The sequence below is a fragment of the Catharus ustulatus genome, chromosome 26, assembly GCF_009819885.2.
Source record: "Catharus ustulatus isolate bCatUst1 chromosome 26, bCatUst1.pri.v2, whole genome shotgun sequence".
Taxonomy (NCBI): domain Eukaryota; kingdom Metazoa; phylum Chordata; class Aves; order Passeriformes; family Turdidae; genus Catharus; species Catharus ustulatus.
In genome coordinates this window covers 3616419-3643896 of record NC_046246.1, presented here as the reverse complement: position 1 = coordinate 3643896, position 27478 = coordinate 3616419, and the positions used below count along the sequence as shown (strand labels likewise).

Here is a 27478-nt window from a genome sequence, read left to right as displayed (position 1 = left end):
GAGCACAGAGCAAAATAAACTGGCAAAAAATCAATGGGCTGCATTTAGTGAAGCAAATGGGACTTGCATGAGGCACTGGACCTCTTCAGACAACTGAAATTACACGAGACAGAGCTCCACAGAAGAGAAAAACCACATTTCTCTTCTCTTCAATCACTCCTCCTGACCAGCTTGAAAGCACTGAATTGTGTTTGGGGTGCCAGGAAGAGCCCAGATTTGTCAGTGCTGCTGTGAGCCCAGCCCTGGCCCTGCCAGGGGTCCAGCCCTGCTCCAGCTGGGGCACATCTGGGCAAGGGCTGACCAGGAGGATGGAGCTGCAGGTCACTGATGAACAGCAGAACAGAAATCAGGGCACAGGGCAGGGGAGATGAGCTGGGGGCTCCCTCCAGGAGGAAGGGCAGGGCAGTTCGCACCCAGACCAGGTCAGGGCAGTCTCAGCTCTAAAACCTAATAAGAACACTACTTTTCCAAGGGAAAATTCCCAGCTGTAATTCCCAGTACAACCCTCACAGGCTAAAATCCTGGAAGCAGCTGTGAGAGTGATGTCAGTCATGATCCCAAATTGCAGCAGCAGCAGCGAGGGCAGGAGCATCCCTGCCCCAGATCACACTCAATTAAGCCACAGAACATGTTTTGTAGTCAAAGTTCATTTCTCCCTTTCCTCCTCTCAAATACTTGGGCCACATTGCAAAGGTGTTGCTTATTGATGGGAATTTGGATGTTGTCAGCCAGGACCACACCAAAGAAATAAGTACCACCATCTTAGTAGTAATTTAGTAATAAAGAATGCCTTATAGTGTGTTTATTTGCCTGATTTTTTTTTGTGTTCTCTATTTGTGTGTATTTTTATTTTGCTGCACACCTGATTTCACCATAGTTTACCTTAGAAAATCCTTGCTGGGGTTAGTTACTGGTCTGATCTGGTATTTGCTGTGCTGTGGCTGGGTGCAAATTTCTTCTCAAGACATTCACCATTTACTTTCATGGGCTTCTTAGAAAAACCATATCTCATTTGGTTGTGGGTAAAGGGACCCTCCTGTCCCCCACATCCTCCAGAGGGTGCCCAGGTCCCCCTTGGTGACAACTCTGCTGCCAGAGGTAGATGAGGAGGAGCTCTGAAGCATGAAGATAAATGACACTGGCTTCTTCCTGGCAGAGAATTTCCCATGTCAGGAGCTCCAAGACATCAGGAATGACGGAGATATTGCTAATTATCAATATTTGCTGCTGCTGTGGCTCACACAGGGTCGAGTCTCACTCCTGCCCACATCTCTGCCTCCGACTCACGCGAGTGGAGCTTCTCCTTGATTTGTTCAGGATAAATAACACCAGAATCTGCTCTGCTGTGCTCTGCATCTTAATCACCCCGTGTTAGGGCTAAATGAGATGTGTGTGTGAAAGCTGAGTGCCAGCCCCTCCAAAGGCAGCGACACCGAGAACGCCTCCGAGTTCATTCTTCAGAGTCACAGCTCAGAAGGCACCTTTAATAAGCAGTTCTGCAGGGCCAGCCACCCAAATCAATTAATGGAATCGTTTAGAGGAGCCCCTACGAGGCATCTTGCCAAGACATATACGCTTTTTTATCAGCCAAATTGGCAAGAAAGGAACTTTCAGGCTTAAGATTTTCAATTCCAGCCTGTATGAAAAAAATAAATTGATTTCCACCAACTGAAGATACTTAGTCTTGAGGATTTAACATTTCTGTATGAGTGGGTATCTGTGTACACACATTCACACACTCACACCCAGACTCCAAACTGCACGTGGGACCTGAACTTCCATTCAGAGAGGCAGCATCCTCTGCAGGATGGGAAGGATTTATGACTTGTAATGAACTCTAGATGCTGTTCCTTAATTAATTGACCTGTGTTTATTCCTGTAACTCAATGTGCATTGCCAGGGAGTAAACAACTTCTCAAAAGTTCTTTTCATGAAGTCAGAATCTGCCAGTATGGTTGGTAAAACTCTCTCTTCTTCCCATTTGCTGGGGCTGGTTTGCTCTGCTGCGTGGGGCCAAAATTTGTGGGAGCAGCATCCATTGCTATGGGGCTGTTCCAGAGGGGTCTTGGCTCCACTGGGACCTTGTGCAGTGTCCCTGGTGAGCTGTGCACAAGCTCTCAGGCAGCCTGAGCACAGACAGAGCTGATCAGTGCATTGGGAACAATCTCATGGAACTGTGTAACCTTCCTCTTCCTCTTCCTCTTCCTCTTCCTCCCACTGTCCATTGCTCTCTCAGATCAGCCCCAGGGTGCTGCTCCCCTCCTGCATTCCTGGGGATCCAGCTTGGACCAGGATGGGCACTGGCAGAGGGGCTGCAGGGTGTGCTCAGCCTTGTTTGGTGTGTGCAGCTTGCAGATTTAACAGGGAGAGATGAAGGAGTGAGCCCCTGCTGGGAGGGAATGACTTTGGGGAGCAGCCACACAGGGAGCCAGGCAGCAATTTGGGCCAAGCATGGCAGGAAATCCATGGAACAGGTGAGATCCTGGTTTGTGTGCTGCCATCAGCCTTCTGTCCCAGCAGTGACAGCGTGTTCAGAGCTGCAGGAATGCTTCTGGAGCTGTGGCTGTCTCTGCTGGTGCCCCCAGAGCAGAGCAGAGGAAGGGGAGGGAAGCCATGTGCTGTTCTTCCAGTGCCACCCATCCGAGGGAGTGTGGATCCCCAGCTGACACCTGGAGCTCTGGGCTGTCACAGGTGTCCCCATGGAGGTGGCGTGGACAGAGCAGCTGAACCAAAACCAAAACCACCACAGGAATTACCCTGCAAGGACCTTGCTGGGAGCTGGGAGAAATCCTGTCTGTGCCACGTCCCTCTGTGCACAAAGGACAAGTGAGTAGACCTCCCACGTGGGTGCTCCCACTGCTCCAGTAATGGAAATGCTTGTCAGAGGGGACATTCCTGAGAATTCATCTCCATACAACATGATAATAAAAAGGAAAAGGAAAATACGCTGCATCAATAAACCATGCCAAGGCCGTTAGAAGCCTGAAGTACGATTCTGATGGATAATGATATGAAGCAATAAATATACTGTGTCCTGATGATTGTTAAAAGAGACAGTTTCCTTTTATTCCCATATAAAACTCGTATTGGAAAGAGCAGTTAAAGCTCAGTTACAGCCTGCCTTTCCCTGGCTGTTCCAGGTTTATATGGCTTTGGAAGACACCACCACGCATCTGGCTGTGCCATGGACCAGCTCCATGGCAGGAGGCAAACTGGGCATTCCCAGACTCATTAAAGATCAAACCAACCCCTCTGTGGTTCTTTATCAATCTCTGCTGCTGCCTGTCAGAGTCAGGACACAGATCTGGGGAGGACAGTGGCTCAGCCAGAGCAGAGCCAAGAGAAGTTGCACAGGAGCAATGCTCTCTCTGTTATTAAAATCCAGCATATTGGATTCCTTTAATGAGTCTTGCCAATTAAACCACTGGGGTCTTGTCAAGCTGCCATCACCCTGTGCCTGCTCAAATCTTGCAGCAGCAGGCACAACCTGCTTGGTGGAGCCTGAACTCTGTAAGTCACTTGTATTTCATTCTGCATTAGGGTGGTGGAGGGGGAAGGAGCCAGAGGTGGGGGGGAGCAGCTCCCATTCCTGACCCAAAGCCTGGAATCTTCTTTTGGGCTCTTTCCTTGCCAGGGTGATAATTCCTTAATCACCCCTCATTTCTATCCCTTTATTCTCTCTCTTTTTAAACTGGGTTTTTACAGGCCAGCTGTGGTTTTAAAGGTCATTTTACATCTCTCAGTTTCTTTCTATTTTTGAAGCCACGGTGGAATCTGACTGACTTCTGAATTTAATTATACTTTAAATAGAAGAAATTAATGCAATTGGATTGTGATGCACTGGTAGCGTTACCTTGCCCTGGATCTCAGAGGTTAATAAAACTGGATTACATTGATATGAATACCTGAAGGACAAGAAAGATATTTGAGCTATAAAAAATACTAGTCAGGGAGGGAACTTTGCAACATCTGTCCAGCTGTGGGTTTCATTTGGGCTCTCCTCTGTCCTTGAAGGCTGGCTGGATCAGCCTGGGGGCTCCATGGGGCTGTGCTGGCAGAGGCAAGGGAGAAGCTGGATGGGTCAGGTGTGGAAATTGGGAAGATGCTTTAGGGAATGTAAGATTTTTCTGCAGGGCTTTTAATACAAGCTGCACCTTGGCACATGCTACGTTTTAGGGTGTTTGAGCCAAGATTAGGTAGAGCTTGCAAAACTGTAAAATCAGTTAAATTTTGTAACTGTGACTTCAGTTAACAACAGGGAGGGGGATTTAGCCTTGGTGAGGCTCAGGTGAGTGACAATCTCAGTCTGGGCAAGATGTGAGACTGCAAGAAGCTGCATGGAAGGAGCAGCAGGGGTGGCTTGGGAGTGTTTTTGTTTTTGGATCTTTGTCCTGGCTCCCACTGGCATCTCTGCCTGGAAGGTAGAAAGCCTCTGCCTGGTCTCACCTTGAAGAAGGTCATGGTAGCTCCATCCTTCACTGCTCCATACTCTATTTTTGTCTGCTTTGCCAAGTCATCTGCAGAGTCGATGGGGGATTCCATCCTCTCCACTGTCAGGAAGGCTGCAAGGTTGGCCGTGTAGGACGAGATGATAATTAGGGTGAAGAACCACCATATGCCACCAATGATCCGTGTAGACAGGGCTTTAGGCATCAGCTCCGAGCCTGGGGTGGGAGAGGGGAAGGCAGGGAGAGAAAATACAGGGAAAGAACCCATTTTATCTATCCATATGTACATTTTATATACATATATATATATGATCAGGTTTCACTGTCAAAACTGTTGCAGCTATGCAATTAAAGCCAACTGGTTTTGAGGCAAATTATCCAGACATCTTGCATGCGAGGACATCAGTGGGGTTTTTGTAGCATTTGCAGAGAAACCCTCTTCCTTGATTACTGACCTCTGGTACAGTGCCCAATTTACAGGAAACATCCAAACTGAAGTAATTAACTGGGCTGCTTTTATGAGATTTAAATAGCAAGTTATTTATGAACTTTTATGAGTGTTTTGTTCTGCCATTTAAAAAGGGCTTTGCTTTTATACAGATTATTTTCAAAAGACTCACTCTGGGGAGTGTGTTCAAATACACAAGGTTTTTAAAAAAATCAAACACTGAGAGAAAGGAACTATCAGGGTCCAGGGCTTTGAATGCCAGTCAGAAGTGGGGAAGCAGGAGATGTTACAGCATAAAAGGTGTAGTGGGTCTGAAATGACTTTTATTGAGCAGACATGAAGGGCTAAATGGGTTGTGCTATTTTTGTAATCACCCAAAACACCTTTTAAAGCCAGGCAAGAGCTTTTGGGTTTGAAACAGCTGTGCTCAGAGGATTTATCAGCCTGGAATGTGCAACAAAGATTGGGCTTTGCAAAGCAATTTTAGGCAGTGTGGCATCAAAGCAGAGCATGGGGTATAGTTTTCCTCCCTTCAGAGTGCAGCAAGGAGACACCAGGAAGAGGAGGAGTCCTGGATATTGAGGGTGCTTTGGTTCTCCTCAAGATTCTGCTTCTTCCCTCTTCCATCTCCGGCCCTTTGATGCATTGGATGCTGTGACATCAGTCTGGCTTTGAAATATTTTTCTTCTCAGATGCAGAATTGAGTTAAAAAGAATATAGCTCTTTTCATTTATCAGCATCTGATAAGAGGGATGATTCATCCTGCTAAACCCTCTTGCTGGGAACTGTCACTGTCCACGAGGGCAGCTGAGATCCAGGAGGAATCTCTATTACAGGCAGCAGTGGAGCTCAGAGCAGGAGCTCTGTGCCTGCCACTGAGCCCAGGCTGTGCCTCTTTTGCTGTCTGGGTACAACCACCAATACACGGTAAATTAAAGTGTGACAAATGTTTGACATTTTCCACTTATTTCTATTCCTGGATTTTCTGCAATTAGATCACAGCTGAATTTCGTTCCTTACTCAGAGCTGCTCCCAAGCTCCCCCCCACTGCTGCCTTCTGAACAGATTTATTCTATTCATTCCATCTCTATATTCCATTCACACAGAGGAATGTAATCCCATCCATATCCCATTTCTGAGGTCCCTGTGACCGTGGTGGCTCTCACCAGTGCCACTGACAGCTCTGCTGAGGGGCTGCTGGGCAGAGGCTCCCAGGGCAGCTCCTTTGTGCTGGGCTAGGGGAGCTTCAGGGCATCTCACCCTGCTCAGAATGATCAGGGGAGGGGGAAAATGGGGATGGAGCAGAGGGCAAGACACCCTGTCTCCTGGAAAAGTGGATTTAGAGCAGAGAGAGAGCCAGGTAAGAAATCCTGAAAGTGGACAAGTGGTTTGAATTAACAGAAATAGGAATTTGCAGTCTGTGGGTGTGGGTGAATGAAGTAGCTGAGGGAGAGGAAGGCACTGCTCCTCCTTGGAGCACCCTGGGTGTGCTCAGTGCCACAGGAGTTTGTCTTGGGTTGCAATACAGGATGTGACCAGAAATGTGTATTCTACCACCAGCTGTTAAACCAGCTGGGGCAGTGATCCTGATCTCTGTGGGATATCTCCTGTTAATGGGCAGCTGTTAAACCAGCTGGGGCAGTGTTCTTTATCTCTCCACAGCCCATCCTCCCTCCAGGAGATCTCTCCTGTTCATGGCCACTGAGTCCCAGGGCATGGCTGATAAAATTTCATCATCCCATGGGGAGATGCTCCAGCCAGGGGGAGGAGCCAAATATTTCCTACCCGGATAAAAACTGAGATTTGGAACATCAGAGCAGCCTTTCCCACTGGATTCCAGAGGAAAACCAGACCCTTCCACATCACCACTGGAGCTTGGGAGGAAACTACACCTTGTACAGGAGCACTGCTCCAACTGAGCCACATCTGTCACTGCAGGAGGATGCAGCCACCATGGGATGGGACTGCTGCCAACACCCTGCCTGACTGACGGGTGTCAGCTTGGATTCTGACTCTGGCAGGGCTTGGGTTTGTTCTTTGTAGTGCTGTATTTCTATTTTAATTTCCCTAGTAAAGAACTCTTATGTCTATTCCCATATCTTTGCCTGAGAGACCCTTGATTTCAAAATTATAATAATTTGAATGGAGGGGGTTTACATTCTCCATTCCAAAGAGAGGCTCCTGCCTTTCTCAGCAGACACCTGTCCTCCAAACCAGTGCTGGGAGGTTGCAGCCAAAATAAATTCTAAATTTAAAGAGCCCTAACAGCAGGTGAGTGCCCCCCTACCTTGCTGCATCAGCGCTCCCATCCCGAACCAGAAGCTGTTCAGGAGGGTGAAGTTGTTCTCCACGATGTCCGAGCCCGGGTTGCAGGGGTGGGCGTCGTACCACTCGTATGGGCTGAACCTGGAGCACACAGGGAAACAGGAGCTTGTTAGGATGCCTTGGAGTGGCTACCTAAAGCAGGCTAGACACAATTAAGAGAATAAAAGCAGGTATTTATTAAAGGTCTTCAATAGATACACCTTGGGAAGTCAAAAGCTACAACCAAGATGGGAAATGGTCACGAGTTTTTCAGACAGATCAAAGTTTGGTCCATTTACATATCAGGGGTTAATCCTCCAATTACAGCTTCAGGTAATGATGTCCTATCCCCCCATCTTTCTCCCCCCAAACTCTTTTGTTTACACTTTTTGGGACCTGAGGCTGTAGGGTGTCCTTGGATCTCAGGCCTGGAGAAATTGTTTTGCCTGACCACAATGTGAAGACAGTTAACTGCACTTTCTACGGAGTTTAGAGTCATGCATTCATGCAATACAGGATTTAAAAAATATAATGTCTAAAATCTCAAGCCATCAGTTAATTGGGATATGGCAAGACATGACCCTAAAGGAACTGGAAAAAAGGGAGTCTCAATGCCTCAGGTGCTGCTGTGCAGGGGCTGCTGACCCTCTGGTGCACAGCTTTATAGGGAAAAAGGCAAATTCAGCCCAAGTCACCCACACAGCTGTAGGTCTGTGTCCTGCATTCTGGAAAGAAGAGACCTGGGAAGCCAAGTCCTTCTCAGGTGTCTCAGGTGGCTTCCCCAAAGCCTTTGGGTCATCTCTTCAATATTGTGTCCTACAACAGCACCCAGGGCACGTGAGGATGGGAGGGATGGGATGGGATCCAGATACATAACCTCCTGTATGTAACAATTCAAAAACATGGAGAAAAATGGCATTTTTGGTTGACTGAGGGGAGAAGCCTCGGTGATTCTGCAGCAAGAGCAGGGACAAATTGGTATTTCAGGAGATTGTCCCACCAATGCACATGGGAATCAGGGTGGGATTTAGGTACTGAGAAGTGGAATCTTCCACCATCCTGACAAACAGGAACTTGGCCCAGTCAGGGCACTGGCAGAGCACTGGAATGTGGTGACAGTTCCCTGTGGATTGCTGTGTCACTTGGCCCTGTGGTGGCCAGCGGGAGAATCTTATTCCCTGTGGGGATGTATTTCCATGGAGAGCCCTGCAGCTCTTGAGCAAGACTGAGGGGATTTCCTAGGAATATCTCGGCAAATTCTGCCCCAGATTGGCAGGCAAGCACTGCTGGGAATGAGCTCGCTTAGGCAGGATCTGGGGAGGATGCTCAACAGGAGAGATGTTAATATTTTTAGAGCTGTTTATTTACATTTTCTGAGAGTCCCAAATTTTGCAGAGATTAAATTAAAAACATGATTGGTATAATTGCTTTTGAACCAGGCATTAATTATCATCTCTTCTTCCTTCTGGAATCCCTGGAGAGTCACAACAGCCCCTTCTCAAAGCCCAGCCCACAGCCTGTATCAGGAGATGCTTCCCTATGTAATTCCCCACCAGATGTGCCACCCCCCAAGGAGATGGTGTGTGGCTCAATTCCCCTCTCTCAAACAGTTGGATGTGTTTGGGGAAGGGCCCCAGCTCTGCCAGGAACCTCCTGGCACTGAAACCTGCCCTGGGCACATGTCAGTGCTCCAACTGGAGCAGCTCCAGGCCTGGGAGGGGTCCATGGGGAAAACCATCCCTGAGGATGGACAAGGCACAGCCCACAGCTCTGGTGGCTTTAAAAAAGATTACTGGGCACAGCTGTGCCACTTTTTGCTTCTGCTTTCCACCTTCAAGGTACAGTCCAGTGACCTCTCCTTTCCTCCCTGGTTTATCTCACCTTCCTGCAGCTGGGACTGTTCCCTGGGCTGGTTTGGGGTGTGGAACCTCAGGCTGCACCCTGGCACTGCTGCTCGTTCATCCAGGTAATGGTTGGGCTGTGCTTGCTGCTCACCCTCCTCTGCTCTCTAAATCAGAGGAATCAGCAAGGAAACAAGAACCAGGCTGAACTCAGACCTGGCTCTATATGCTGCTTATTCCTTGGAACTTGCTATAGATTCACACCTGAAGTGGATAAAGGATGGTGTCTTGGTGTCAGATAAAGCCAGAGTTTAGGAATTAGATTAAAACTTTCTTGGGCAATGAAAGACTGTGAAAAAGAAAGGGAATGGGTAAGATCAATGAGCCTGGCAAGATGACATGCTGGAGAACTTCAAGGTCTGAGTGGAAACCGACTGGAGCAGCTCAAATGACAGAGAAATATTCAGAAATCTGCAAAGCAGCAACAGCCTCCAGTGCTTGAGCAGAGAAACCATTAGTGGAAGCAAGAGGAAATGAAGGAAGGAGGGAGAGGAGCTCATTGACCCCGTGCAGCCAGAGCTCAATCAGTGGGGGAGCTCAGGATTCTCTGTTTCTGCCTTCCCTCATCCTCACATGCACAGGGGGCTCTGAGAAATATTTCATCAAAAACTAGGATCATTCTCCTGTCTCTTTCGGCTTTTTTTTTTTTTGGCAGGGAAATGGAAGCATTCTGAAGATGTCTAAAAGATCTGACACAAAATAGTTTTAAGTCTAAATTGCGTCTCCAGAGAAATTTTCAATGGACGAGCCAGCCCTCACTGCAATTTGCATGAAGATTAAACCCACCCTCCCTGCCACACAGCCAGAGGGGTTTGGTGTCATTTGGAGGCTGTGCGAGCCACAGGACAGGTGGCAGTTCAGGCACAGCCTCATCATCCCACAGAGCTGTGGGGACACCCAGTGCTGAAGGCTCTCTGGGGCCGGGGGTTGGGAGCAGGGGTTCCATCAATAGCGAAGAAAGACTGATTAAAATGACAGATGGACCAAATCCATCCTTTGCCTGCCTCTAAATAGTCCCTGAGTCTGTTTTAAGTGGCATTGACCTATGGTTATGGCAGGAGCACAGGGCTCTGGTGCCTAGTTCAGAAGACTCATGTTCCTGAATTAAGGCTTTTCTATTATGATTGTGGTTTTCTTCTGAGAATTGGATTTCAGAGGCCTTGCTGGGGTCAAAAGCAGATTTTGTTTCCATTACTACTGAACGCAATAAATATTTTCCCTGTGAAAACTCTTGCTTTCCATCTCTATGTGTTAAAAGACCATTCCTGCAGAATTTTAATTACTCTGAATACTCGGTGTTCTTTGAAAGAATAGGATGACAGAAGAAATGTCAGGAGCAAAACATGAAAAAGAAACTGTAATTGCAGTATATTGTGTGTTGAATTTAGTGCAAAGAAAATAGCCTGATAGGGAAAAATTGTTCTATTACATCATAACTGCTGTGATGTAGGGAGATGCTGAGGCTCATTTCAGAATAAAACCTGAGACAAAGCCACAGCTCTTCAGGTTTTCATCCCTCAGCATCAGCCAAAAGCCAAGGCTGTGCTCAGACATCCCTGTTTGTGCAAAGTGGTGAAGGATTTCACATCAGGGCCTGTCCCAGCATTTCCTGCAGCCTTCCTGCAGTGCTTCATGTGCAGATACAATCTGCACATTTAACATGCTTTGAAAGTGGGATCTGGGCAATTTGGGCTGGATCTGGCCATTACAAGCAGGGAAAAATAAACTCATAAATGTAAAATTGTGTTAGAATTGTCACTGCAGGGCACAGGAGCAGTCTGGTGCCTGGTGCCATCAAAGCCAGTGGTGCTGTGGGAGCAGAGCCCACTCAGCTGTGCCCTGCCTGGATGGCAGGGACAGACAGCCAAGAGCTTTCTATCAGCCAGCACAGGATTTTCCTGCTCATTCCTTTCCCAGAGGAGAATCTTGTGTGCTGAGAGCACCTGGCTGGCTCTGACACCCTTGGGTGAGGAGGCATGGCACAAGGGAGGAGGGCAATTGCAGCTGCAATCTGGATCCTCTCTGAGAGGAAAGCACAGAGGAAAGTCCAGCTCTGTGCAGAGGAGGGACCAGAGGATGTACTTGCCTCACCATGCACGTTTAACATGCTTTGAAAGTGAGGTCTGGACAATTTAGGCTGGATCTGGGCATTATGAGCTGAAAAAATACAAGCTCCTAATGTGAGCACTGCAGGTGCTCACAGCACTCACGCCCAGCTCACTCTGCTGCTCTGTGTAATTAGGATATGACAGAGTGAACACAGGAAATCTGCTCTAAATGCCCCACTGGGTCTGAGGGATGCTGAAAATTGTAATTTGTTGTACCACCAGGGTTAATGGAATCTGCTTGCTCCAGTTCTGTATCTGATCATTTTTTTGGCTGTCTGATACCAGTGGGTGAGGGAGGAAGGTGATGGATGCTCCCAGGAAGGTGCAGCTCAGCAGACCTTGGGGAAGAAGAGGGTCTACATGGACCCCCAGACCAAGGCAGCAGGGTTCTGAAATCCCCACTGGTATAAATTCAACTGGAAATAATGGGAAATGAGCATCAAACTGCAGAATGGGCTGAGGAATCTCTCCTGGTCGTGGTGTTTATGCAGAATATTCCATTGAGGGCTGTGTGTGGTCACGGAGGGCAGCTGCCTGCAGGAGGGGACAAGTGCTTTGTTTTGATTTGAAAAGGTGGGATCATGGATTGAGAGCAACCCTGGACTGTGTCTCATCAAAGGCCCTGTGGAATTAAGAAGACATGCAAATGTATGCAAATTCTGCCTTTAAACATAGAGGATTTAAACATGATAATTAGATGCATATTAATTTTGTAAACAGACACATTGTCTGATCTGTAGCAACGGCTTCTCCGTTCTTTTGATACAGGGAAGGGTTTGAGCTTTACTGGTGGAGGGATCAGAGACAGAAATGGAAAATGGTGTGGGAGATGGGAGCTCAGCGCCCTGGAGAGGCTGGGAAGATGTGAGCAGTGACCAAACTGCATGAATGGACAATGATACAGAGCAGAACTACTCTTCATGCACCAGGAGGTGCTTGGTGGAAAGGCTGGAAAATTTCTGAAACAGTGAAAGTGAGTCCATTTGTCTTGGGTTACAATACAGGATGTGATCAAAGGTATCTGTTCTATCACCATCTGTTGAGGGTGGGGCAGTGATACTGATCTCCGTGGGAGATATTCTGCTAATGGGCATCCATTGAAACCAGCTGGGGCAGTGTTCTTTATCTCATGGGATATCTCCTGTTAATGCCCATGGTTTATAAACCAGCTGGGGCAGTGTTCTTTATCTCATGGGATATCTCCTGTTCATGGCCATGGTTTATAAACCAGCTGGGGCAGTGTTCTTTATCTTTTCACAACCCATCCTTCCTCCAGCCAGTCATTTTCTGCTCATGGCCATTGAGTCCCACTGTGGGACTGATAAAATTACTGCATCCCATTGGGAGTTGCTCCAGCCAGGGGGAAGAGCCCAACATTTCTTACCAAGATAAAAACAGAGGTTTGGGACACTAAGGGAGCCCTTTCTCCACTGGACTCCAGAGGGAAACGGGATTGCTCCACATCATCCCTGGAGCTTGGGAGGAAACTGCACCTTGTACAGGAGCACTGCTCCAACTGAGCCACATCTGTCACTGCAGGAGGATGCAGCCACCATGGGATGGGACTGCTGCCAACACCCTGCCTGACTGACGGCTGTCAGCTTGGATTCTGACTCTGGCAGGGGTTGGGGTTTGTTTCTTTGTAGTGCTGTATTTGTATTTTAATTTCCCTAGTAAAGAACTGTTATTCCTAATTCCCATATCTTTACCTGAGAGCCCCTTGATTTCAAATTTATAATAATTTGGAGGGAGGGGGTTTACATTCTCCATTTCAAAGAGAAGCTCCTGCCTTTCTCAGCAGACACGTCCTCCAAACTAGGACACCATTCTAAAATTCTTTCATACTGTGAGTGTGTGAAAGCAAGCAGGCAGGCCATGGTGATGGACCAGAGAGGATCCCAGTGGTGACAAGGGTTTGATGCTGCAGCTCCCAGCAGGGACCAGCCCCTACCTGGCTATGACAAAGAGCACACAGCTGACCCCCAGGTAGGCGAGCAGGATGTACATCCAGATGTCAGGAGAGAGAGGGTTGAGGAAGGAGAACACGCTGGGGTTGGTCCCGTTGGGCTTCCTGTACAGGATGCTGACCCCCAGGGTCATGAAGGGCTTGGAGAAGTCGATGGCTTTCTCCCGGACATGAGTGATGGTCAGAGGAGCCACGGCCAGGTCAGCTTTCTGCAAACAGCACAGAGGGAGGGGACACAGGCAGGGAGAAAGGAGGAGTTACAAATAGAAGTGTTCCATCCCCTTGGAGACACCACAGCTCTCACAAGACAGAAAACCCCAAAACGCCCCCCCCAAAAAAAATCCCAAAACCCTGAAAGTGCAACCCTGGGGTTCCCCCTCCTGTTGCACATGTGGCACACATTTGCTGTGAAATACAGATGTTTGGGGTACAGTGTTTGCTGTGAAATACAGATGTTGGGGGTATCATGTTCACTGTAAAATCCAGCACAACCAGATGAAGACATTGCAGCCTCTGCAGCTTCTGCCCCAAAGCAATGAACTCTTCTGAAAAACCAGATTTTACAGAGTTCTAAAGTGTCAGTGGCCCTTGCCATGCTTGCTCCTTGTCCCAAGACTCTACAACAATGAGCAGGCTGAGTGCAGATCCTGAGCTGGCAGCACTGGTTTGCTGTTGTTGTTTTTCCTTTCATTTGTTGTTCTTTCATTTGTTGTTGTTCTTCTTTCATTTGTTGTTGTCCTGCCTTTCATGCTGATGCAAGAGGAGAGGAGGGTGTGGAGGAAGGCTGCTCTGGATGGAGCTGCAGGAAGCACACTGTGGCAGTGTGAGGTAAAAGGCTCGATTTCTTTTCCCTTGGTGATTTCTGATCCAACTTGAGAGGCTCAGTCTCAGGCAGGAATGTTTGGTGCCTGCTGGGTGGGAGGGAGGGAGATGAGACCCTCAGAGGAAACTCTATTTAATGATGGAATCTTCAGCCCATCCTGCTGGAGTGGTCTGAGCTGCATGAAGAATTCCAGCTGAGCACATTCTTTGTCTGGACAGCTTGTATGAATTGTGTTTGTTTCCATTATTTCTGTTATTTACTGATTTCTGTGCTAGTTCAGTGAGTGACCACACACACCCTCTTTCTGTTGGCCAAGAGCTGATCTCATGCCTCTCACTAAACATTCATCCAGGTTCTTTAAAAGCCACAAATAAATACATCCAAGGTTTCCTCAATATCACCTGCCTTGCTTGAGCTTTGCAAATCATTCTTTGGGATTGTGAACTTCTGAGGAAACACAGACACATAAATCACAGCTCTGAAACCTCCCCCCATGCCAGGAGCCCGGGCGAGATTTATTTAACATCTGGTTCTGAAAATTAAAATTCTAAATTACCCATGAGTGATAATTACCTAGAGATACAGTAGATCTGTCATTATTCATGAACTTTAAATCAATATTGGCTGGAACATACTTTGCTTCAGCAGAGACTGGGGTTCACTGTAGGAAGCAGAGCAGATCCCTGGTTTGTGCTGGGGTAAAGGTTGTACTGATGGTTTCATTTGACCAATCTGTGATGAAAGTCAGTGTAATATTTATGAATAGAGAAATCTGGGTTTTTATTCTAGGAGTAGTCTCTACATGAGCTTCTGACCATTTTTTTTTGTGTGTGAGCATGTAAGGGACTCCCCTCCAATGAGTACAGCCTTAGAGCTCCTGAACAGAGGCTTCAGGAACCATGTAACACAAGCAAAAATGATGTATTTTTGTTCTAACGTGGTTCTCCAGCTGCGCCCTGGCTGGTTTCCTCCTCACTTTCCAAATGGAAATACATTTTTACATCAGCCTGGTACAGGAAAAGCCCATTTCAGTCACTTGTATTTGTCAAAACCTGTGGAAATTGGGAGCAATATTTTCCCAGCGAGCCCATGGTGCCAGCTGTGGTTGTGGTGACATGGGCAGAAGCTGAAGGGGGTTGGAAGAGGATGGGCATTGGTGGCTGCCCAACCTCAGGTGGGGATTTTCTGTGTCCTTGGGACCATCCTGGCAGGTCTGGAGCTTGGCTGCTCCCACCACCTTACACCATACCTGGAAATTTTGGCTTAGTGCTCCCCACAGTCACAAGGCAGAAATGGCAGAAAAAATGCAGCATTTTCCTTCCTCCATCACTTGTGTGTGGGTGTCCTGACTCACCAGGGAGAAGCGAGGAAGATGTTGAAGGATTTGGCTGCGGGTTTTTCTGAAGGAGGGAGCAAATGTTCTGTGGTCAGAGCTGGCTGGCAATGGCCAGGCTGAGGCACCTCAGCCAAATCTGTCAGAATGACACAGTGAGCTAAAGAATGGCCTGGAGTTTGTGCTTTGAGAAATCTGCATGGATGCCCAGGGATCCAACTGCTTTTTGTGGAGACATAAAATTTTACTGTGTCACTCCAGCAGCTCCTGTGCTGAGCTCCCAGCCCTGTGTCCTTGCAGGGAATGTCACATTCAGGCAGGACAGAGCATGGATTCAGGAGCCTGGGCTGGGATGTGTCCTGAGCAATTAGAGGCAGCACAGGGCTGCACTTGTATATCCTTTTTATCAATGCAGATTTTTCTGAAGGTGGCCTCTAATTAAGGGTTTGCTGACAGAGAGGATCTAAATCAAACCCACCAAGGGTGAAGCTTTGATTTGTCGTGCTCTGACATTCCAAACTGGGCAGTCAATTACCAGACTCTGGCTGCTTCCTTTACTCAGCCCTGACTCTTGTGCTGTTACAGACTCAGGTGGGTTTTATTAAAGATGAAGAATTACAGCAAGAGCCAGTGGCTTAAAGACCCTTGTCCAGCAAAACCACTTAAGCCTACACCTCTGTTTTACTGGAGCTCACACATCTTCCAAGTCTTGTGCCTGTTCTTAAGTGTTCTGCTGAATTGAGGCCAAAAAGATGAATTCTGCCAAGGCAGCTCCACATCAAATGCAGACATTTCTCCAACACACCTCCAAGGGTCTGGATCTTCTCACTCACCCAGTTACAGCATTTCACTTGGCTGGAACAGCTGTGAGTTCACTGGGTGTTCAGCACAGGGATGATGGGATTTGCTGCAGAGATATTTGGCTTTCTTCAGAAAATGCCAAGTCTTATCTCCAAGTTCTCACTTATCAGGGAGATGTGGCCTGTGGGTCAGGACAGCTCTTGTGCAGCCACAGTCACTGAGGGAATCCTGCAGTGCCTGACCTCAGCCAGAGCCAACCCATGGTCATGGTAGAGCCCACCAACAACATAAGCACCCAGACAAATATTTATTCAGGAAAAGAAGCTGCCTCTGTGCTTATTTTGCCAATCTGTGTTAGGTATTTACATAAACTAATCATGTGTGTGTTGCCTGAGAGACAGAAATAGCGTGTGTGTGTTTTACTGATTTAATTGTTATCCAGGTCTGGCAGCACCAACACTGTCATCCCTGGGTCTCTCAGTGCTGTGGCTGCTGCCTTGGGTCCCATCTCTGCTTCCTGCTCTCCTTGCTTGGCTGCTGAGCCCTGCTCCTGCTCCTGCTCCTGCTCCTGCTCCTGCTCCTGCTCCTGCTCCTGCTCCTGCTCCTGTCCCTGCTGGGCTCACACTGCATCTCCCTGCACCTTTCCCTGCAGCAGAGCAGCCCTGGTGTCCTGGGGGATGGAGGGACAGGCTCAGCAGAGGCAGCAGGGCTCTCCTGCAGCTCCTGGCTCAGAGAGGAGGGGCTGCTGCTCTCTGGCAGAGCCCTGTGCCTGCCCAGGGATGGGGGAGCACTCCCTGGGAGCAGGGATGCTCAAGGAGAGCAGGGTCAGTCTGACTTCAGCTTTTAATGGCTGCTCCTGCAGCCTCAGTCCTAATTTAGACAGAATTTTGTCAATGGATTTATTCAATATCAGGGGTGAATTAAGAACAGATGTCAGCAGGAAAAACTTAGCTGTGAGCTGAAGGGGAGGAATGAAGGCCACAAAGTCATGTTGGGGTTTTATAAACTTCACTTTAAGGAAGATATCCAGAGTTGGAACTGCCATTGATTGTACCTGAGGGATGTGAAGGCTGGAGGATTCTGGTGAGAGACAAGCCCTCTCCTGTGGGCTCCTGGCAGGTGAACCAGCCAGCAAGGGGCAGGGACACCTGCTGAGGCACACAGAGAACTCAGGGCTCCCCAAACACAGATCCTTCACCTGGATCCCTGAGTATGACCCAGCGATGAATCCACCCAAAAATGATCTGGGCACAAAAGGAAAAGCTGTTCTGGCTTATTTCCATCCTGTCCCTAACACTGAGGTCCTGCAGTGTCTAAATAAGGGTCGAGGACACTTCATCCAATGAAATTGTTTGTTGTTCATCCCTGGCCCAGTGACATCCAAATGAAACCCCAGTTCATGACCCTTGAGAGAAAACATCCAGCAGTGCAGGAGCATTAATGGGGAGCTGGCAGTGTGGTGCAATATGTATTTCTGCCAGAATTTACTGTCAGTAAATGCCCACTTACTATGGAATTGTTAAATCAGCTGTCAGGAATTGTCCCTAAGGATGGATATTACAACTCCTCTACAGTTACACTGGCAGGGATTTCCATTAGAAACCCCAGTATTTGCCACATCTCTTTTATTCTCACCTGAAGTTTCAGATTGAATGGCAACGTGATGTGCACTGTTGCAGCAGAAGGCAAGTTTTATTTGTGAACAAGTTTGTGCAAAATGTCCAGAACAACTCATTCTGCTGGTTTTATGGGATTCTGCCCACAAACAATAGGGAAGATTTGCAGGCATTGCTTTGCCAGACAACTGGAATTTATAAATCAGAACGGATGGGCCACGGTGTGCAGTGGAGCTTTGCTTGTATCAGTAATAATTTCTATGAATAAACATCAATAGCAGTTCACTGTTGCTGAAAGGAGGAGGTTTGGCAGTTGCCAGGTTCTCTGCTATGAATAAAGGGCTCAGGAGCTCCTCTGCATTGCCTGGGTTTCCCAGACCTCCCTGAATACCTGAGTTCAGCTCTCTTGGCCCTTTTGATCAAGGCTCCTCTGCAGGAATGGCCAGAGGGGTGACAATAAGCACTAGATTGTGGTGAGGAGAGAGGCTGCTTCTCCAGGGAGCGAACTGAACTGCTCCAAACAGGCACTTTTTGTGCTGGGGACGAGCAGCAGATGAAAGGCAGCGGGGCAGGGCTGGAGCACTGAGCTGCAGGAGGCTGTTGTCTCTGCATCTGCTGCTGGGGACCTGTCGGACAGGGTCGTGCTGTGGCTGCTCTGATTGCTGTTGCTTTTCCTGTTTATGCTTAAGGCCAGACTAGAAACGCAGGGATTTTACAAAGGATCATAGCCCCAGGCATCCCTGCCTGTGGCCAGGCAAGTCTGCATCAGGGAGAGAGGAGGGGGAGGATTCGTGACTGCATCAAGCCAGGAGTGCTCAGCGTGTAAACACCTGTCCCAGCATGTGATTCACCTCTGGGGTGCCAACTTTTGGGGATCCCCAGGCACTTTTTGTCCCCCAGACACTGCTGTCATGCACCTACCCAGGCCACCCTCACCCAGCTCCTCTGAGTGGCATCTCCAGCCCGCTGAAGCCAATCCCAAGGGACAGGTGCCCCTTGCTTTGCCCATCTCCTCCTCTCCAAATTTCAGCCTCAGCTCAGGCTGAGCTGGCCAATCCCTGGTCTGCAGAATCTGTCACTTCCACCGCTCCCAGAGCAGCAATAATCACCATTTTAGCCCCTCACTTCACCCCAGGAGCACTCCCTGCTCTGCACAGGTTGTTCAGGGAGCCCACACCAGCTCAGCCCACCTGTGTCACAGCAGTCCAGGGGCTCCAGCTCCCGAGCTAAGGGGGTCTTCAGCAATGCAATGACTTTCTGCACTGAATTAACCCTGTCCTGGGTATTTGGACCTCACAAAATCCTGCCTGCTTTATGCTCCCACCTGAATGATTCCAATTTGTTCGTGAGAAGGAGATGCTGAGCACAGATAGCAAACCCTGGATGTGGGCAGCCCTGTTTTCATCACTACAACTTGATTTGAATGCTGTCCTGAGCACTTTTCCTCCTGGGTGGGAAATAAGCCTGGTCTGACCTGGGCAGTGTCCGTGGGTTGTGCCTTTCCCCACACCATGGGAAGAGGCTGCTGGGGAAGGGCCCATCTGGTTGCAATTTCACTTTCTAAGGCTTGACATAAACACTGCTATAAAAAGCAATGGCATGCAGATAAAGGAACTAATGGCTTCACGTGGGGCCTGGGCAGTGTCCCTGAGCTGAGCCATGCAGGACAGAGCACAGAACTGCATCTCAGTGTTAAGAGCACAACGTGCAAGAAGAGGAGGTTTGGCCCTTTCCTGCTGCTGTGTGTCGATTTGCTTTTTAAATAGTTACCCAAGAAACACCACAATGCAGGTTTGACCATGAATTTTGTGTTATTTAAGGAGGTTGCTCTCCAAACCTCCTTCTTATCTATCTCAGTTAGCTCAGCTCTGGGAATGGCTGAAGCCTCCTGGGAGCCCTGTGGGTCTTGCAGGGCACTGGAAGTGACATGGTTTGGATGGAATGACCTTCTGGCTTCTATTCTCTTGGGAGGGATTTGCTCCTTGCAAGCCCTGCAGTGCAGTGAGAGCTCCAGAGCTCACTCCCAGCAGTGAGAGCTCCAGAGCTCAGTCCCAGCAGCAGTGAGAGCTCCAGAGCTCAGTCCCAGCAGTGAGAGTTCCAGAGCTCAGTCCCAACACCAGTGAGAGTTCCAGAGCTCAGTCCTAGCAGCAATGAGAGCTCCAGAGCTCAGTCCCAGCAGTGACAGCTCCAAAGCTCACTCCCAGCAGCACTGTGAGCTCCAGAGCTCAGTCCCAGCAGCAGTGAAAGCTCCAGAGCACTCTCTCAACACCAGTGAGAGCTCCAGAGCTCACTCCCAGCAGTGAGAGCTCCAGAGCTCAGTCCCAACACCAGTCAGAGCTCCAGAGCTCACTCCCAGCAGTGAGAGCTCCAGAGCTCATTCCCAGCAGCAATGAGAGCTCCAGGGCTCATTCCCAGCAGCAGTGAGAGCTCCAGAGCTCGCTCCCAGCAGCAGGACTGCACAGAGGAGCAGCTGTGTCCCAGGGGCTCTGCTGAGGGGCACAGCCACTGTTCGTGTCAGCTCTGATCTATGTCACACACATCACTGGGAGCAGCAAAGCACCAATGCCTTCCCCTGGGACACTCCCCTGACTCGGCAAGGTTGTTGTGTAAGAGGCTCTAAAATCTGTGTTTTGAGCTGCATGGAGTTTTCCAGGAGGAAAAGCAGCAAGGCAGGTCTGCAGAGCTGGTGGAATGTTCCCCCATGAGGTGGTGTCCTGCTCCCCAGGGCTGTCCTTGCCTGCCCTTGCTGCTCTCCTGCTCCCTGGGCCAAGCCAGCTGAGGGCTGCAGCGCTCTCACAAACTGATTAAGCATCACTTTGTCCCTATAAGGGACATAATCATTATAATCTGCATTTTACAGATGGAGGAAGCAGTGCACAGAAGCTACTTGTCCAATGTAATTTAGGGCAGAGAAGGCAGATCTGGAAGCCCAGCCCAGCTCCTGAACCGTTCATCAGTCCCAGCCTGTGCTTGACTCTCCACATACCACAGCAAACTCATTCTTCTCCCATGAATGGTAAGAGCATCATAGCTATACAGGGGATTATTTTTATGGATTCAGGATGCAGCCAGGACCTGGAGGCAGTCAAGGGCAGCCCCACTTGAGCAGGATGCTCAAGAGGAGAGCGCTCTGCATTGCCTGCACTGTGGCCTGTGCTGCAGAGAGCAGGGATTCTTTTTGTCCTTAGCTTTTCTTCCAGAGCCCTTCTCTGGGAATCTGATATTCATAAAAACACCAGCTTTCCTCACCTCCATAACTGGGCCCTTGGGATCACAGGATGTGCTGGAGGCAAGATATCTAATTAGGAAACAGAAACCCCTGGCCGCCGTGAGCGGCAATTTCCGACTCGGTGACGCTTTGGTGGCTGCGGGAGCAAAGCTGCTGCAACAGGTTCCCTGGGGTTTAATGGGCTTGTGGAGTGGCTGTGGAAGGAGAGGCTCAGCTGCTGTGTGGCACAGGGAGCTCTGTGTCCCGGCAGATTTTAGAAAATAAAAAATTACACTGTCCGGTGCACGCCTGCTCCCGCAGTCTGGATCCTCCTCTGCGCTGGGCAATGCCTGGGCTCCCCAAGCTGCACACTGGTGCTGTGCCCTTGCCCATGTTTGTCCTTGGGGGTGAGAGCAGCTCACTCTGCCAGCCCTCTTGCCTCCTCACATGCCCAGCCTGTGTCCCACTGTGGCAGAGGCTGTGCCTAGAGCCTGAGCCCATTTCTGGGCTGGAAGAACAGCCGTTTTCAAGGAATTTCAGATGAATACTTGGGAGAGTCCGACACAGAGATATTTTTCTGGCAAGCTGTGTGACAAGGAGCCAGGCAGGGTCAGGAGCTCGCTGTGGGTATTGTGGGCCAGAGAGAAATGGCACCTGTGCCAGCCAGGGACAGCTCCAGGCACAGCCTGGGCAGAGCCTGACACAGCCTAACACAGCCTGGGCACAGCCTGGTACAACCTGGGCACAGCCTGGCACAGCCAGATACAGACTGGGCACCACCTGACACAGCATGGGACAGACTGATACAGCCTGACCCAGCCTGGTACAGCCTGGCACAGCCTGACACAGCCTGACACAGCCTGGGCACAGCCTGGCACAGCCAGATACAGACTGGGCACAGCCTGACACAGCCTGGTACAACCTGGGCACATTCTGACACAGCCTGGGACAGACTGATACAGCCTAACACAGCCTGACACAGCCTGGAACAGCCTGGCACAGCCTGGCACAGACTGGGCAGAGCCTGGCACAGCCTGACACAGCCTGGCACAACCTGACACAGCCTGGAACAGCCTGACACAGCCTGACACAGTCTGGCACAGACTGACACAGCCTGGCACAGCCTGACACAGCCTGACACAGTCTGGTACAGACTGACACAGTCTGGAACAACCTGGGACAGCCTGGGCACAGCTGGGTACAGCCTGACACAGCCTGGAACAGCCTGGAACAGCCTGGGCACAGTCTGGCACAGCCTGACCCAGCCTGGTACAGACTGGCACAGCCTGGTACAGCCTGACACAGCCTGGGCACAGCCTGACACAGCCTGACACAGCCTGACACAGCCTGACACAGATGGGCACAGCCTGACACAGCCTGACACAGCCTGACACAGTCTGGGCACAGCCTGGCACAGCCTGGCACACCCTGGGCACAGCCTGGCACAGCCTGACACAGCCTGACACAGCCTGACACAGCCTGGCAGAGCCTGACACAGCCTGGTACATTCTGGCACAGCCTGGCACAGCCAACCCTCCCCAGCCCCCCGTGGGCTCACTCACATGGTCGATGAGCTCCTTGATCATGCCATTCCACTGGCCCTTCTCATCCTGGGCCCCGTATTTGCCGTCCTCCACCAGGCGGATCTCGTAGGAGAAGCCCAGGATGATGGCCAGCTCCTTCAGCAGGTCGATGCAGTAGCCCTCGAAGCGGTCATTCCCGAACAGGGCGGTGTCAGACTTACGGAACATGACAAAGGGCTCCTCCTGCACAGGAAAAGCAAAAAGTGTGTGCTCCGGGCCAGCTGGAGGCAGGGCCACCTCTGCAGGTCAGCCCGAGCCACCAGGCTCTCCAGGCAGGGCTGGCACTGTGACATGTTGGGAATAAATTAACTTTGCACAGCGCATCAGCTAATTAGCAACCTTGTTTACCCCACAAAATTTAATTTTGTCTCTTCTGAGCAGCCAACTGTTTTCCATTTGGTAGGATTTCAGGGAGAAAAATAACCATTTCATGCTCTGAAAATGACGTGTTAGAAACAGTGAAGGAGGGGGAGGACAAACTCACCCCCAAGCCCTGCACCCATTACCTGCCATTCACCACAGTGAGCTGCTGGGTGAAGCTCAGGGTGAAATTCAGGGTGAGGGAGCTGTGCCACCCCAAAACCTCCCCACTCAGCTCACTGGCACTCCTCTGTGCTGGTACTACCTGGTGGACATGGGGCCCTGCTACAACCCAGGGAAACTTTGTGCTGTGTGCTGCCCTTTTGGCTGCCTGGGAGAGATGGAGGTGTCTGAAACAGAGCAGAGCTGAGCACAGGGGACAGGAATTAATGCAGTGACCTGTGCATCCCTCCCTGGAGCAGGGGCTGGCAAGTGAAGTCACACAGAGAAATCCTTTGGTGCCTCTCAGGCTTGGGCAGCCACCAAGGACAAGCAACACTGGGGAGCCTGAGGGAAAAACGTGTGGAGGACAGATGGAAATGGGAAAAGGTGGTGGGCAGCAGGCAAGAGCTGGAAGGCAAGAGGAGGGTGAGGCACCTACAGCGAGTCCCTGGCTCAAACTGGGGGTGTGTGCAGGGCTCCTGTCCTGGCTGTGGGGTCAGCAAGGGAGGGTGAGGGTAAACACCCTCTGTGATTTTGCTCAGGCTTGAAGAGGTGGGAGGGCAGGTCTGGAGCCCACATTGGAGCCCTGGTTTGGTGGTTTGGTGGGGCATGGGTGCTCTGAGGAGGGGGCTCAGGTGGGGCTGTCCCTGCTCATCTCTGCTCCCCTGCCAGCCCCCAGCCCTGCCCTGGGGCTCTGTGCTCCCTCTGAGGGGCAGGGGCTGCTCCTTTGGCCCAGCAGCAGGGTCAGGAGGGGCTGTGGCAGCACACGAAGCCCCATTTGCAGGGTTTCAAAGCCCATCACGCCCGCGAGTTTAACTTGGCACGCGCGGCTCGGCTCAATCCTGCGCTCCCCCGCCGCCTCCTCGGCTTTCTGCTCTGGAATTAGTGCTTTGTTTGTGAATCAGCTCAATCTATGGATCTGGATATAAATACGCCGGCTCCAGAGCAGCCATAAAGCACTATTAATTTTGGGAAGCGCTGTAGGGATTACATACATATTTAACAGCCGAAGCACTGAACATTAGGACGCCACTCGCTTCAGTAATGTATCTCCAGGTCTCAAACATTTCCTAGGGGGTAATTCTGAACTCTGTGAACCACTTATTCACGGACTATTTCACAATTTATTACTGAAAATAGCCAGACATCCAATTCACAAGCTCTCTCAGTTTGCTAATCGATTTCTCAGTGAAGGTGCCCTCAATTTCATAACTTCACAGTTCCCATATTGCTTGGGGAGAGCGGCACTGGCTGCTGGGGTAATATTTCTCTTCCAACAAGTCACTGCAATATGAGCAAAAAGGGAAAAAACAACCTTTCATGCTTTTTCTTTTAAAGGCTCCTCCTATGGCTCTTCTCTCGTCATTTACAGCAGTGCAGAACTACAGAGGGGTGTTGCAAATGCAAATAACATCCAGGGCTGTATTTTATGTTTGGGACTCCAACACACACAGGGCAATTACTGCAGAACTCAGGTCTGAGCACATTCCCTGCACAGGGATCCAGGACAGCCGTGGTTCCAAGGTGGAAACCCCATGGCATGTGTGCAGGCCCATGGAGTGGCACAGTTAATGGGGACTGATATCACCCTGTGCCTTATGTAATTGGTCCGTGCTCGCAGAGCATGAGACAGAAATGTTGCCTTCCAGAAGCCTGTCAGAGGCAGATGGCTGACAGGCCCCTCCTGGCTCCATCGTTTTGCATTATGCCATGGCCTTCAATGGCTGACAATTCCACAGCCATGGGAATGTTTCATGGGAAAAATGTCATGTGGTGGATGGGCAGTTCGTTAGGAGGAGTGGCTGATTTGCAAGGAAAGCTGCCACAGCATCTGTCTTTGGGTTATGTTCTGCTTCCACCCTGCTAACTCCTTGCTGAGGGATATGAGACCTTTGGTTCCAGCCCCTCTTCTGCCCTAGACCAAGTGTCCCCTTTCTCTGTTCCACTCTGGACACCTTGGTCCCATTCCTTTTATGATACAAATCCACACTATATTAAATCACATCCTTTTGGGAAGGGAAGGACATCACAAGGGTTCCCTTTTTCCATCTGCACCTTTACATTCCCTGAAAACATGTAACACAAAAGGGCCAGAAAACTTCCCTAGGCAAACCCATAACTCAGTTTTGGGCAGGTTGGCCAAGGGCTGAGGTGTTTTGTTGCTTCCCCAAGCCCATGCTGTCTAACAGCCATGCCACCAGATTCATGAACCAGTCAATAAAAACTCATGGAGATCCAACACCTGCTGTCAGATCCAAGAGTGAACAGGGGAACAAAATGCAGCACAACACTTGGGAGCAGAGCTGGTAACAGCATCAGTCCTCCCCACTTCAGCAGGGGGGACAGACAGACAGACAGACAGACAGTGTCACAGCTGAGCCAGGGGGCTCTGGTTGCTCTTGGTATTCTCTTCAGTACCAAGAGCACTCCTAGCTGAGGTGGGCAGTGCTGGCCAGCCCAGTGCCCACTGCTGTGCCTCTGCCTGCCTGGGCACCGGGTGCACAGTGACACGGTGACATGGTGACACAGGACTGTCCTGGGGCTCAGCATGTGCCCTTTGGAACAGGGAGAGTTCTCTGCCCACCCCTCCAGCACGCAGGGATCAGCAGGGATGTGCCCTCTGGCATGCAGGGATGGGCAGAGGAGTCTCCAGCATGCAGGGGTTGACAAGGGACAGGGACCTGATGGGACCCTGAGCAGAAGAGCTCAGCCAGGATGAGCAGCAGCTTCCTGGGCAGGAGAAGAATTTGAGGGGCACAGGGGCAGGATTGGGCAGCTCAAGTGGAGGAGCCTGGCCAGGATCAGCACCTGTGGCTCCCACTGGCCTGTGCCAGCCTCACTGGTCACCATGGGGGGGCTGGCAGCCTGCTCAGGGCCGGTGCCATCGGGGTGTTGCGGGTCACCCTGCAGGCACACGGGCGTTGGGTGCCCCATGAGCCCTGACCATGACAGGGCCTCTTCCAGCAGCTCTGCACAGAGGTGCTGTGAACTTTCAGAGACACTGGATATCCCTGGGGAATCCCTGGGGTCCATGGGGAAGGACAGTGACAGGGTTGCAGGCTCCTACCAGCACTGTGGTGACAATCAGAGATCTGTTGCTCAGCGAGTCTGTGACATTGGGCCCTCGTCCTTTGGAGATTTCTGTGATGTTCAAACCATCCGAAGGGCTCCATGCTCCAACCTGAAAGGGAGCAAACCAACACAGTGAACTCCCATCCCAAATTCCTCAGTCCCTACCTGCATTCCTTAATCCCTGCCTTGCATTCCTCACTTGCTCCCAGCATCCTGCTGGCCTGAAAAAGGGAATTTCCTTCTCTTGTCTGCAGCAAACAGCAGCAAAACTGGAATTACCACATTCCATGAAAACCATGGAATAGCCTTTCAGCTGCAGGCCAGTCCAGTGGCACATGTTCCACAGTCCCTGTGCTGCTGCAGTGCATCAAGACTGTGGGGACTGGAATTTAGGGGTTGCATGAATGAACAATTTGCAAAGGCACTGCATAGAGCAACAATCAAACCACACTAAAGAGTCAAATCTGGGCAAGGATGAAGCACAACAAAAAAAAAAAAATAACCACAAATCGGAGTCCATTTTCTTTCTTTTCCATTTCCCCACCAATTTGCTTTGGTGGGGAAATTAAAAATGGCTTGACCAGCTCTGCAGATCCCTGATAGGGACCTTTCCTGCTCTCTGTGCCGTGGTAAATCAGCTGGAGGTTTTTAACACATCTCTTGGCAGGGCCCTGGCCCCTCCTTTGGGAAATCCCTGCAATGGGGGGGTCTCAGTCCTGGCTGCAAACCTGGAGGAGGGGGTGGCAGCAGCCCTGCCCCAGGCATGGCACAGGCACATCAACTCTACTTCAGGTGCTCTGTTTTCTCAAGCTGTCAAATGTAATGAATTATTGGACTTTAATGAAGTCTATTGATCCAGAAATGGCAAAACATGTCTCTGTTTAAGGAAGTCATCTGGGCGAGGCTAAGCCTGTTAACCTGATCTCCACGGAGCAGGGGAGGCTTTGGGACAAACTTTGAAGGCAGGAGTGGCTAAAGGACTGTGACAGTGAGATAAAATGTCAGGAAAGCTGGAGGAAAATGGGAGTGCTGCCAGCAAATGGAGCAGGGTGGCCACAGAGCCAGCCTGACAGTGAGAAAAAAAACAAACCCCACCTGGAAATGGGAACAGAATGATCCATCTGTAGGGTCAAACTGCAAGGTGGGACTCAGAGAAAAGCCAAAGGCAGCCAGCTCAATCCACCAGGGAGCCAGCAGTTTCCCATCTTTTATTTATTGCTGTTTTTAAGATTCTTCAGCCTCTTCAGCAGTCCAAGGGGAGAACTTGGTTTTACTGCATCCCCAAAAAGAGACTTTGTAATGAGCAATGCTGCCTGGCAAAAAAAAATTGTCATAAATTCTAGAA

At 50.0% G+C, this 27478-nt stretch overlaps 1 protein-coding gene across 1 annotated transcript in view; it reads right to left on the bottom strand.

Annotated features, from left to right (window-relative positions):
- The window catches only part of GRIK3 (glutamate ionotropic receptor kainate type subunit 3), a 116552-nt gene that overhangs the window by 6092 nt on the left and 82982 nt on the right, over positions 1 to 27478 (bottom strand). Inside the window, exons 9-13 of the mRNA XM_033080564.1 lie at positions 26129 to 26242; positions 22519 to 22722; positions 13161 to 13384; positions 7184 to 7302; positions 4447 to 4664 (exon numbers count right to left, since the gene is read on the bottom strand). Of these exons, the coding sequence (XP_032936455.1) occupies positions 4447 to 4664; positions 7184 to 7302; positions 13161 to 13384; positions 22519 to 22722; positions 26129 to 26242 (879 nt within the window). The remainder of the gene's footprint in view (positions 1 to 4446; positions 4665 to 7183; positions 7303 to 13160; positions 13385 to 22518; positions 22723 to 26128; positions 26243 to 27478) is intronic.